Source organism: Manis javanica, chromosome 7 (assembly GCF_040802235.1).
Source record: "Manis javanica isolate MJ-LG chromosome 7, MJ_LKY, whole genome shotgun sequence".
Classification (NCBI taxonomy): domain Eukaryota; kingdom Metazoa; phylum Chordata; class Mammalia; order Pholidota; family Manidae; genus Manis; species Manis javanica.
In genome coordinates, this window is record NC_133162.1 from 112,569,946 (window position 1) to 112,583,833 (window position 13,888).

At 36.4% G+C, this 13,888-nt stretch overlaps 1 protein-coding gene across 1 annotated transcript in view; it reads left to right on the forward strand.

Annotated features, from left to right (window-relative positions):
- The first annotated feature begins 7,294 nt into the window (after window positions 1-7,294).
- The window catches only part of KYNU (kynureninase), a 109,237-nt gene continuing 102,643 nt past the window's right edge, over window positions 7,295-13,888 (forward strand). The window contains exons 1-2 of the mRNA XM_037020789.2: window positions 7,295-7,462; window positions 11,525-11,704. Of these exons, the coding sequence (XP_036876684.2) occupies window positions 11,536-11,704 (169 nt within the window). The 5' untranslated portion in view covers window positions 7,295-7,462; window positions 11,525-11,535. The remainder of the gene's footprint in view (window positions 7,463-11,524; window positions 11,705-13,888) is intronic.

The window sequence follows — 13,888 nt, forward strand, 5'->3', positions numbered from 1 at the left end:
CAGTATGGAAAACAGTATGGAAGCTCTTCAAAAAAATGGTAAATAAAACTGCTATTTGATTCAGCAATTCCATTTCTGGGTGTATGTCCAAGAGAATTGAAAGAGATATTTGCACACCCATGTTAATAATAGCACTATTCACAGTAGCCAAGAGGTGGAAGCAACCCAGTGTTCATCAGTAGATGAATGGGTAAACAAAATGTGATCTATACATACAGCCATAAAAAGGAAGAAAAACCTGTCACATGTGTGGGTAAAATTGAAACATTTCCAGAATATCTCGCCTGGCTTTGGTACATCTGCATATCAACAGGCCTTCAGAGGTGTAAAGAAGTAGGCTTTAGTGCATTTGCATCTTTCTTCAGGGGTGGAGATTCGTCTCCATATCAATGGGTAATTACCTGGGCTACAGAGGGCTGGTGTTGTGACTGCTTAAGCAGGAGGGAGAGATGGGCCAGACTGCAGTTTTGTAAACAATAAACCGGTTTTAAACTTTATTTCTCCCTTTGACTGATTTTGGTTTTTAGAGGTGTTTTGCCTCGGGATTTCCTTTCCTCAGACTTACAACATGTTACAGCATAGATGAACCTTGAGGACATTATACTAAGTGAAATAAGCCAGTCAGAAAAAGAAAATTAGTGTATGATTCCACTTATATAAGGAATCTAAACTAGCCAAGTTCATAACAGAAAGTAGAATGGTGGTTGTCAGCTCTTGGGAAGAGGGACAAAAGAGGAGATTTGTAATTAGAATAGAGCTGAAGCTGGTAAGATGAAAAAGTCTGGACAGTGGTTGTACAACAATATGAATATACTTAACACTACTGAGCTGTATACTTAAAAATGGTTAAGATGGTAAATTTTATGTTACATATTTTTTACCATGCACACACACCAAAAAAATAAAGATACAAAGACAAGCTGAAGAATTCTACCAGATTAAAGGATATATGGCAGTTAAATTCAGTACATAATCTTGGATTCACTGTTCTGCTTTTTTTAAAAAAGCTATAAAAGACATTATTATACCAAATGGAAAAACTTGAATATATTTTGCTTATTACATAATAGTATCACATCAATTTTGAATTTCCTGATACTGATAATTGTTCTGAATTTATGTAAGTGAAGAACCTCATTCTTAGGAAATCACACTGAAGTTTTCGGTTTAAAAGAGTATGATATCTCAACTATTCTTAAATGGTTCAAGAAAAGACACACATGTGTTTTTTGGTGTGTGTATATGTGTGTTTATGATACAGGATAAGAGAAAAGAGTAGATACGTCATATGTTGAAAGTGGTGAAGCTTGGTGAAGGATATACAAAACTCTTTGTAATATTCTGGCAACTTTTCTATAGGTGTGAAATTATTTCAAAATAAAAATTTTAAATATTAAAGCAATGAAATGATAAATCTTCAGTTTTCAAATTTAACATCTTTCATATGTCATCATACATGTATAAATAAAATAGACCTACTTAAGTAGCTATATCTGGAATCAAATGATCCAATTAGCAAGCCTGTGAAATAAGTGATGAAAATTTCATTTTCAGTAATATGAAAGATTATACATCCAGAAAGTATCCTTCTATGTAACACTAAAAATATTTTGTAATATATACACGGATTAGATAGATAGACAGATAGATCACATTACTGGATGAGCCTCCAAGAGACTAAATAAAACGCACGGAGGTCAGTAAATGAGACAAGATCATCAGACCTGGGGACTCAGCAGCACCGGAGTCACCAGAGAGCCTGCAGCGTCTATGAAGTTAAGTGACCTAGGGATGCCCATGAAGAAAAGTAAGTGGGGACAGAGCTTTGAGTCTTTACAGGATGGGGATCCGGTAGTTACAATGAAGAAACAGATTCATTTCACCAAAAAAATTTATAAATAGGAAGAAAACATTTCCAACAAATAGAGCTAGTATTATTCAGAAAATAAAATGTTCTACTATAAATAACATAATGGAAATATGAACCAGAGTTTGACCTAACTTTGCCTTTAGTGTCCAGCTAGAGGTTATGAAAGGCACTGTATTCCACCTCAGCTGAGAATTATTGAGAGCCTGTGGACCTTTTCCAGTCAGTATGTGGCAAAGAAGGAGTTTTCCTGAGTTTGATGAACAATTGCAAGACCAGCTTTTAGGGGTACAAACTCTTTCAGCTTGGGTCACTCATCTTAAATTAATGTCTATAGGACAAAAAAGACAATTGAGAATTAAATACAATTACAATTTCTTCATAATGAATATTTAAAATAACTGAGAAAGAATTAAAGAATTATGAAATGAAACCAATGACATAAAATGAAACAATGCAAGAAACTAAGTAGTTGAATTAAAATAATAAATAAGAAAAATTATAAATAATTTGTAGTATAAAGCAAAATATAGTAAAGGCTAAACGATAAAGGAAAACTTTGAGTAACGAAGACGACAATCAAAAGAATAAAGATTGAGAGCATAAAATAAAAATTGAGTTATGAACTAAACTAAAAAAGGAAAAAAATGAGTCAAAAAGTTAAAAGAATCAGTATCAGAATACTATATAATAAAACATAAGGAAGGAACAGATTGGACAGAAGTGTTAGTAAAGATAAGATATTTATTGGAAAAATTAATATTGAGGAGGGAATATATGAGAACTCTACCTTCTACTACCTTCCTTATTTTTAAGTTCAATTAATTTGATAATATTGTCATGTCAGTGTTAAATTTCCTGATATAGATAAGTATCCTGAAGTTATGTGAGTGAACATCCCTGTTCTTAGGAAATCACACTGATATTTAGAGATATAGGGGAACAGTGTATCAACTATTTGTAGTTCAGCTTTGATTCTTTGATCCACTTCCTATTTGAATACAGAGAAAAAAATATTATGGCTAATTCCAGTCCTTCAGGAAAACAGACATTTGGGCAAAATGACATGCAAACACATTTAATAGAGACCTATTATGGTTCCCTTGCTAGAACACAGCATGTAGATAGCTTTCAATACCTCTGTGAATTAAACAATGAGGGACAAATTCTGATGCAGGAAAAAGTGAATGGGTTATAGGAATTTTAGTTTCTAAATGAATTTTATCACCAACTTGCCTAATGTCATTTTTATAATGAGCCTGTGTATTTTTCTCAGAAAAACTGAAAATACTATATATAGAGGGTAGGAAAGTCCCTGCCCATTACTGGGAAATTTTTTTCTGATAAGCAGAATATATACCTCAGAGGAAGGAGAGAACAGATTATCTAAATACAGCCTCATGATACATTGGGACATTAATTTGCTTTACATTCCCTGCTATAGAAATTAGAGAGAGAAGGGGAAGAAAGGGGAAGAGTGGGAGAAGGAGGGAAGAGAACAGAGAAGGTGGGGAGAACAAGGAGAGGGAGGGAAGGCACGGGAAGGCAAAGGGGGAGCAGAGGGGGGAAGGCAAGGGGAAGGACAGAGCATAGGACAGAGAAGTTTTGGTGTGTGTGTTCTCTTCTTTATGTATTTCCCTACTCATCTGAAGAATATTATGCATTCATTCGTTGTCCATAATAGAAACTGCTTGATGAAAACCTCTGGGCTTGGCTTTTGGGAAAGCTTCTATTACGTTATACTGATTCACCCCAAGAGAAAGAGGAAAGAGTGCTTGGGAGTGCAGGGTGGTGTGGGGGAGAACAGAGAGAAGAAGGGAGGGAGAGAATGAAGATAAGAGGCAGTCCCTGAGTATTTTGCTGTAGGTTAAAATATCTGGAAATTCCCCACCACCCTCTTGGAAGAAGGGAGAGTCTCAATAATGCTTCAAATTTCCCTCTCTTGTAAGTAGTGACTTCTAGAAAGTTTTTAATTTATAAAATAGATTAATGTGACATTTCCCTATATACTGTATTGGAGGAAAATAATTTTTCCTTTATCTTTCTGAGGTCTTTATTGAGACAGGACTATAAAAGACAGATGAGCAAGAGAGAAGCGAGCAGAAGTTCATTAATACTTATACCTCCTGTATACTTAAGATATACGCAGAGAAAAAAGAGTAAATCCAAACCCCCTCACCCTCCACCTCTGCACCCCCACCAGTTTAACATTCCGGCTTAACTACAATCTTAACAGAGAAAGCAGAGAGGTATAAAAGCCTCTTAGGGGAGAGTAAAGGGATTTTAGGAGAATGGCTCCTTAAAAGAACAGGTGAAAGAGATGATAGTTTGTAACAAAGTTCTGGGTGTGGTGGAGACTTCCAGTCTCTCCTGTGATAAGAGTCTATCTTTTCTGGTTGATGAAACTCCCAGGGTGGGGATGATAACAGAGTTCCTTGGGGGGTCTGTCTTTAGGCAGATAAGGGGACTTCAGAGAAAGCCTCTCCCTGAATTTGTTGTTTTTCAAGTGCCGACATATCAAAACAATCAGTATATCACAGAGGCATATTTTGTGGTTGCAAGTCCTGAACTTCTACAGTAATATTTTGGGGTAGCTTATTCTGTTACCCGTCAACACCCAAGTTTGAGACTGCGGCTTTTTATCAGTTCTTCCCCAACTGGCCCCAGGTTGAGGTTTTCTTTTACTTCTAGGCAGCGTGTAATAGTAGGACCTGATTGGCTACCAAGCAGTATCTTTGTCTTCAAACTCATCACTGACTTTTACTTATTGAACATTCAGCATTAGAGCATCAGAAGTGGATCTGTAGCCCTGGATCCTTACTGTAGCAGTCTGCTACCCTGAATTGAATTTGACGTGACATAATAAGCATGCACTGAAGTCTACTGTATGCCAGGCTCTGGCCCCTGCCCTGGGGAACAAGTCTTGAAGAGTAAGAATAAGTTCAAAGTTTAAGAATTACCCCTCGGGAGAACAGAACTTCCTTATATCCCCAATCATCTATTTTGATTGAAGGAACTCAATCATTTTGGGAAAAAACAACTAAATCAACAGATACTTTTTTAGTTCCATTCACGGGCAAACCAAGAGGGTGATAAAATCAAAGTCTCTTGCCTCTCAGAGATGTGTCACATCGTAGGCAAGACGACATACATATTAATAGACCGCTCTGAAGTGATAAAATAATTTATCCTGGTGACACATTTCTTCTTCATGTCTCCAAAAAAGAAAAGTTGGAAGTTCCCTCTGTTCTCTTTTCCCTCCATCGCTGGCCCTACAGTGGATCTTGCTTTCAGAACTTCCTCCATGGCTTCATATCTCACAATCCCTTTATATTTTGAGGGCTTATGTGAATATTATGAAGATTTTGCTCACAGTTATGTCCCTGGCATTTAGCTTTGTGCCTGGTGCAAAAGTATGTTTAATCTTTTTTTTTTTAATGAATGATGTGTTAAAAATAAGACAAGAGACCCCAAATGGAGCAGCTGATGCTAAGCCCAGTGTCACCAAACTTGAGGCTTCATTACAGTTTTTGGCTGTCCCAGAATCTTACACCAGTCAATCAGGAATCACCTGATCAGCAGTAGTTAGGTAATCTGCCTGATAGACTCTTGCCACATTCCTAAGGAAAGGGACCTTACCAAGGCCAATCTACTTTTTTCATCCAGTGTTAACTTCCTAGTTCTCACCCTTTTCTGCCTATGAAAGTCGGTCATTTTGTATAGCCCCTCAGAGCACCTCTGAATCTGCTAGATTGCCTGCTGCCCAATTCATGAATCACTGAATAAAGCCAATAAGATCTTTAAAATTTACTCCCCTGAATTTTGAGTTTTCATAGAAGATAACAAATTAACAAAGAGGATTATAAAACACAAGAAACAGGAATGTAGCTTAGATCTCCAAGCAAGTTCTTTAAAAGTGACTATGTGAAACAATAGTTTTTAATATATTTTGATAGAATGGTTTTTAGCACTATTATCAAAAGAGTTTAGAAAAAGCAATGTGAAAGCAAGACCTTGATGTATCAATCTCTACCTGCATTTCTATACTTAAATCCATAGTCAATAGTTAAAGGAATATGATTCTCCTACCAAAAAAGACAGACTCCACCCTCAGGCTCACTTCCTTGATATTAGAACTGGGCAAATCATCTAAAGTGCTTACAGTGTAAAAAATAAGCAAAATAGGGGAAAAAACATACAACTTTCGAGACACCCTGATTAAATTCAAAATTTTACTCTTCCAATTTAATAAAATAAGGATACTCTGTTTACTTTATGGGATGGGATTAATTACATGAAACACATTTTCTTTTCCCTGTCCAGTTATTTGTATTAAAGTAGTTTCATGTGTTTTATCCCCCTCTCTTAAAGACTGGAGGGAAGTACTTTTTGTCTGGTTACATTAAGAAGAAAAGAGAAAAAAATAACGTGTCACTTATTGACTTACACGTCTTGGTACACAGGCTTTCTACGTGCATTGTTTATATCTCAGTATACTTGTGAGGAAGGAAATTTTATGTCCATCTGGTAGACACTAAGCCTCAACACAGTAAATTGTCCAGTTATATAGCAAACACATGGTAGAGATGATTGAATCAAATAGTGCTTTACCTGGGGGCTCAACAAGGCGTAAGTGTACAAAAATGATTCAGTTATTCAGGTCCCATCTCTATTATTAGTCTTAACTCTGAAACTCTTTGCTTTCATTTTTTATGCCTAAAAGGATACTCACCAAAAGACCCAAACTCAGGTATCAGCATAAAAAAAGAAGTTAAGGAGATAGAACAATAAATAGCCCACAAGCTTAATTGAAAAAATTTGCAAGTATGCATTTCTCCAGGCGAGTTTCCACTTTATCTTCAAACTCTCTTTCTTCCTTGATTGGATTGTTAACTGCCTAGATTTGGGACCTATGAGTTTTTAAAACACATCTATTGGATAGTAAAGCATTTTCTAGAATTGGGAATGTATTTTAAACTTTTGACTAGAATGTTTATCTGTTAGATGTCAAACTGTCTTCAGACTAGAAACTCACAGTGCATTTGACAGTGGAATACTGCCTTACAATCCAAGCTTCCCCTATGTTCAGAGTTGGGAAAGAATTTTACTCCAGGCCTTAGTGTATTCCAGAGTCCAAACCAAGGAAGGAATGCAGATTTTGGAATTCAGCTCCATTTGCTCAGCTCACACAAACATGGATACTCTGTTTACGCCATAGGAAAAAGCTTACGTGTCAAAAGATCCAAGTTAGCTGGAGGGCAAGGAAGTGTTTATCACAGTACAAAGAGCAAAATTGCTTAGGGAATTAAGTACCCTAAGCAGAGTTCCTGAGTCTGAATAAAGAGCAGGATTTTTGCCTGGATGTATGTCAGTCATTGGATATTTAGAATCAGATGAGACAGAGTGGGAGGAGCTCGTTAGTTCACAAATTTCCCACAGGGTGGAGTCTAAGCTTAAGTGCCTTGAATTTCTCACCAAGAGTTCTGGCCTACAAATTGCAGGGAAATCGTGAGAGGTGTGTTTTCTGTTTTGCTTTGTGTTCGTTTTGTTTTTCAACCAGCCTGGGAGCTGTGGAACCCATTGGAATCCTGGCCGGTAAGCACTGAGACACTAACATACACTCTATACACAAATACACATTCGGTGTTTTTTCCCCAAACATTCTCTCTGTTAGGATCTTGTCATAATACCTTAAGATTTCCTCTGCCAGTTTCTCCTCTTTTTATTCCCTCTAAAAGTTATCTTCATAATTCATACAGAGCTCCCTATTGGCCCCTACCTTTAAAATTTTGGTTAAATGAAGGAAGGTATTGCTAGCAATGTAGTGAAAAATAACTGATATCAACAGTACACTGCATTTCACCTACTAAAAGATGGTTTTATTTGACTAATTAAAGTTAACCTGTAGTTACTTGAGTTTAAATGGTAAGATGAGATTAAGATTCTGACTCCCCTAAGTAAACTTTAATTCCTTTGTTTTCTGGTAATTCTAGTTGTTTAATGATGCTATTAGGCATACTGAGTATTTAGTTAGAGAAGTGAAAATGTCTATTTCTTGAGCAGGTTTCTTACCCTTTCATTTTATGAAATATTTGCCTAAGAATAGGAAGTTGGCACACTGTTGTACACTAAAAGAAGATTTTTTTTCCCCTTCCCTGCTTTTATTGTGAGGCAATGGGGGAGTTATTTAGGTAGTAACACTGGAGCAAATGCACTGATTTTATTTATGTGAAGCTCAGTGGGTAATTCATATAATCCTGGATATGAAATGTTGCGACAGTTACATCACTCATTTCTCGAACAATAACACATTTAAGCAAAGTTGCTCTGTGCCCATATATTAAATAACATTGTTTTTTATCTCTCAATGAAAAGCTACACACTTTTTTTGTAATTTGCTTTTCCAGGTTCTAAACTTTGAACTTGTATATACTTTGCTCATTTCAGACATGAAACCTGACACTGTGTAAAGATTGACTACTGCATACTCACTTAACCCTTGGGTGACAAGGAGATCCTGAATTCCATGACTCTTTAAAAACAGTTTTTATAATTATCTAAATAAAACCATGAAAACACAATTTACAAAATTCCAAAGGCTAATTAATCTGAGGGTCAAATGGTAATTTCCATCACAAGGTGTTAATATTAAAAAAAAAGTAAGAATATCTTTTATTTCTTTATAAAGTCATTTACTTAATTAATTTCATTTGCTATTAACCCTGATCCTCCGAAGAAAGTAGAATTTAGGCTAGTTTTATATAACATGGTGGCACAGAAGGGCCAAATAACTTGCCTAAGGCCATATGTGTATGTGCCCATCTTAATAAAATTCACATTAAATATGTGCACTACAAAACTTGGAATCTTTGAACTTGAATTGAATATCTTTATTTCAGAAGAAGAATATGTCAGTTAGGTCGCAAATGCTACACCCAAACAAGGCATACAATTATGGCTTGCAAAGCAAGAATTGTCTTAATGGTGGGATGCGTGTATAATTCAGCTGCAATTATGAGTTAATAACTTCCTTCCTTGGAGTGACAGCACTTTGTTTTGCGGGCCCTGAGGGTTGTATCCGCTTCTCTTGTAAACTATGAATGTTGGAAGGGTGAAACCACGTGTGCTCTTCCAGAAAGACTATGTCACAGCAGGTGCCTCACTATCAGTGAGGATGAGATTGCGACACCTGGGCTGACTAGCGAGAAGTGGAAGCAGCCACTTTAACCTGTGCCTGGCTGGGATTGTATTGGTTTAAAAAGAGCAGATGGATTGATAGCCTTTGGTGCTTTGCAATCTGAGTATGAGATTTAAAAAAAGAAATGAAGGAAGAAAAAGGGAATGAGCCAAAGAAACATTTTTAAAAATCAGGAAGCAAGATGAAGGAAAAATAGAGTGAGAGGCTCAAGTCTGCACATTCTACCTACATATTCTGTCAAAGACAAGTGTGGTTGACTCCGCAAATCAGGCAGAGTGCAGCCCCAGAGAGTGAGCTCTCTGGTCCTTCTATTCAGTTTGTGTTTCTACGCTGCTCATTCCAGAGTTTGGTATTGAAATGGGGGGAAAATTATTCCAACCTCTAAAGAGTGTTACAAGGATTAAATAAGAAACAAACATGAGAAGCCTAGTGACTCAATATGAAAATATTTTATTTTTAATCAAGAAAGTTGGATTTTACTGAGAATATAATGGTAGCAAACTGATCTGTATGTTTATTTAGGTAACCCATTTAGAATTTAGAGGCAACCCCAGTGAATTCTCAGTGTTGACTCTCCAAAGAGAGTCCCAAATATAAGGCCAAAGTTATCTTGCTTCTGAGTCTCACTGAAAATGTTCTTTTAATTATCATCCATGTGACTGGAATGAGGAGGGCATCCCTCTGGTAACAGTCATTAATCATGTCAAATTAATCACCAAGCTGTGTTGTATATTCTTATTCAATTGACATTTGCAGGGAATGCTTTATCTAAAAGGCACGCTCAGGAATGGGGGTTGGGCACAAAGATAAATTAAACAAGACTCAGGCCCCCGGGTAGAATACAGGTTAGTAGGATAGACCAGCAACTTGATCAAGTTATTGTTAATTAATGGATTTATAGTAATGACACACTTGAGAGGCAAAAGAGGATTCTTAGAATGGGATTCTTGGAACAGCCAAGTAGGTGGCCTCTGGGTCTTGCACATAGTTTGTTTCAAGAAAGGATTCAGTGAATCTCCAGACTGGCTTATCCTGTCACTTTCTCAGGAGTTGTAGCTATTCTAATCCCTGCCATTATGTGAGTAAGTGATTCTTACTTGACGATGGAATCACTTCATGCTTTAACAATCACTGGTTCTGTTTGTCTCTGAAAAAATTAGTCACTTATGACAATACTGCTAGACTCAGCCATTTTATCACTTCTGTGATTCTTGTAAATATTTGCACCTGTGTCTAACTGAATAAATAACTATATCTCACAGCTCAGATTCCTGAGAGAATTTGATTATATGCTCAGCTAAACACTATCAGGACTGTTTGGCTAGAGTTTTCACAGGAAATCACTCACGGATCATTGATAAAACAATGCATTGTCTTTAGTGGGTCAAGTGTCCAACAGAGATCTAATCAACTGTGATAGGCAATTGATAATGTCAGGCAGTGTAGACACAGTCATCTCTGTTCAAAAAGCAGGTTCCTTCATTGGAAAGCTGTAGGTAGGGACCCATGTAGAATCAAATTGCAGGCATAGCGAACGTTTGATTTTTCCTATTAACATACGTTCCATAGTCCCAGCAGCGTTTCATTTATCATTAGAGATATGCTCCTAAGGGTTACAAGTATTCAGAGGAGGAAAGACTACTTTTAGCTGAGTTATCATGACTGGCCTCATGAAAAAAGAGTGACATTTGAGCTTGGATTTTGAAGGGTGACTAGGATCTGAATATGTAGGAGGGAACGAGAACATTTTAGGCAAATGGAATGGCATAAGAAAAATCAAAAGCTTCATGAAGAGGACAAATAATAATCTAATGTGGTCAGATATTGAAAGAATTTTCAACATCAATGTTGAAATCACTGACTTCTGTACAATAGCATGGATCGTAGCAAGTGGAAGCCTTTACTGGTAACAAAGCTATAAAGATACACTTGAATAAAGCTTAGTATCCTATCTGGGAACATAAAGAATGGCTTATTAGGGGAGATTGGTGGCAATTGAGAAAGAAGGAGGTCAAAGAAATAAAGCAGAAGAAATTAAATTTACAGAACAGACACGTAACTCTTCTTTGATCAGCTCTGTGTGTGGGTTGAGGTGGAAGGAGTAGATGAACCAGGCAAAACAAATTCTGAAGTGTGTAGCTTTTTATTGAGAAAGAAAGAAAACATTACTTAATATATGTGCACAAGGCAACATTCTTCCTATGTATCCTTAAGAAGGTAAGTCATGTCACTGTCACAACTGCACTTTCATTATCTCAGGTCATATGAACTGAGCTCCACTTCAATAAGGTCAATCTGTTCGCTCCAATGTGACTACATAAATAATGCCTCATCCTCCAAAAATAAAAGAAGGAAAGAAACAAACAACAACAACAACAAAAACCCCAAGCTTCTTTTACTATATAGAAATAATGATTGTGGCTAGATTATTTCTAATATTTTTTTTTTCATTTTTAAAGAACACCTTGTAATGGAGCCTTCATCTCTTGAGTTACCAGCTGACACAGTGCGACATATTGCCTCTGAACTTAGATGTCACCCAACAGATGAGAGGGTCGCCCTCCGTCTCGACGAGGAAGATAAACTGAGGCCTTTTAGGGATTGTTTTTATATCCCCAAAATGCAGGATCTGCCTCTAAGTAAGAATACTAGAAAGGGTTAATTATATTAATCAATTTATTATTTTATTTTTGCTGCTGTATGTGTTTATCATAAATTTTTGAAAATCATTGTTCTGTTGCCTAATACAGCTATTGTAATCATGTCTGGAAAACAGCACGTTCCTAATGCTGCTAAATCAAACTGTCAGCCTGCCTTACCTTCAGATTCTTTATGCTTCCTCCCCTCTTCTGAACAAAATACTTACAGGGTTCTTATCCTGTCATCTACTCTGAACAATAGAGTGACTGATTGAAATTATAGGCAGATGCATTTATTTGTTCTCTAAGCACTTAGAGCTCAAAACAATTCCTTTTCACTACAGTATTAGAATATCTCTTATTTTGTGGCACCTAGTTTATGATAGCATGATATTTATCTAAGAGAGAATAGTATTTTGGAACTTGGGTATATTAGGAAGGATGTTATATGAATAGCCATCTTTGCATGCTGTGAGTAAAGGTGGCATGTATAAAACTTACCAAAAAAAGAAGAAAGAAACAGTGAATGACTAAGTAATATATAATACTTTTAAAAAGAAAAGTATAGTAAGCTGTTTTCTTAGTTTAAGAGATGCACTATTTAAAAAGATCAAAACAAAAGAAAACATAGATAACACAGGTATAGAAATATGAAAATGTTTTCCTATTTGGCAATATTGCATTTTACATCAATGAAAAAGGTTAACAGTTTGAAAGGAAGTAACCCACCAAAATGGGTTTCATATACTTTAAAATATAATCTAATTTCTGTGTTTTTTCAGATTACTTGAGGAAGGTACAATTTTGGATATTTCATAACCCAAGAACATCAGCTAATATGATTTGAAGATGAGATTGAGTCATATAACTGTCTTATTTGGTATATACATTATTATATAACACAGGATGGTACCTGTAATGACATCAGAGATAACTCTATATCTAATTTAAAGTTTCTTAATATAAACTGAAATAAGTATTCAAATAAATGACAGCTTTATGAGACCAGATAAAATGTGGCTGTAAATGAAGTAATCTGAGATCACCAAAGAAACATCTAGGTCTTTCCAGAATTTAGAATGAAAGGGCACTTTTTATTTTAATCTTAAGGGATTAAAAAAACTATGTGTGAAAAATGAGGAAATTAAATACAGGGATATTCTTTCAGTGATGGGAAGGAAGGGTCCTGGTGACATGCAGTACACAGTATGGAAGTCCTCAGAAATACCCACGACCCACTTGAGACAAGTCAGCTGTGGTGCACCTTCCCCTGCATGTTATCCAGCCACTGGCTGCCTGGGAGGTTTGAGCTCCTTGTTCAGGGAATGACAGAAGATCCCTGGAGTGCCACAGAACTTTGAGTCACTTTCTCAGCACGCTATGAGAGCGGTGAATCAGGAATTGCAGCTCCAGAACTTCATGACATTTATTGAAAGTTCTGATTTCTGCACAATTTCAAATGTCTTATTTTTTCCCTTGTCGTGAGTGATAAGAAAAATAGACACAACAAAATAAGCAAACAAAAATACTAACAAAACCTTAATTAAGGGTGCATGATGGTCTAAAATAATAGAAATTCATTCAACTGAGTACATTTTAAAGATCTAATTGACTTCACTGATGGATTCATAAATGAGGCAGCATCCCATATAGCAAGTAGAGGGGAGCTGCAATGAGCTGTACAAAATAGAAGGATTTTATAGTAAGAAATAGGGCAGGATAATTATCAAAATAAAAGAAAGGATTGTTTTAGGCAAGTTTACCTTCCTTTAGGAGGGAGTTGTGGGGATCTTAGTAGGTGGCTTACCTCATCAGCCTTTGGAGGATGGACAGAACCACATGGCAGATTTCCTCATTGGTGCTGACCAGACAATTCTTGACTGACTGGTTAAGACTACATTTCTGGGGGAGGTTGAAACTAATTAGATTAGGTATTAAGCCCTGGTTTGATGATGTGGCCCAGCATTAAGTGACTCCATTTGGGACCTGTGGTTTTCTTTTTAATAGTGGTTTTACAGAGAAAAGTAAAAGTATGTCAGAAGCACTGAGGAGAAAAGCCAGTGGTCCATGTGGCTGCACTTTAGGTTGAGAGGTCTTGAGAAAATCACACTAAATACTGGCCACATCTAGACATACATCTATGAGCAATGACTATATTCTGGACACTGGAGGTGATGTATTAGG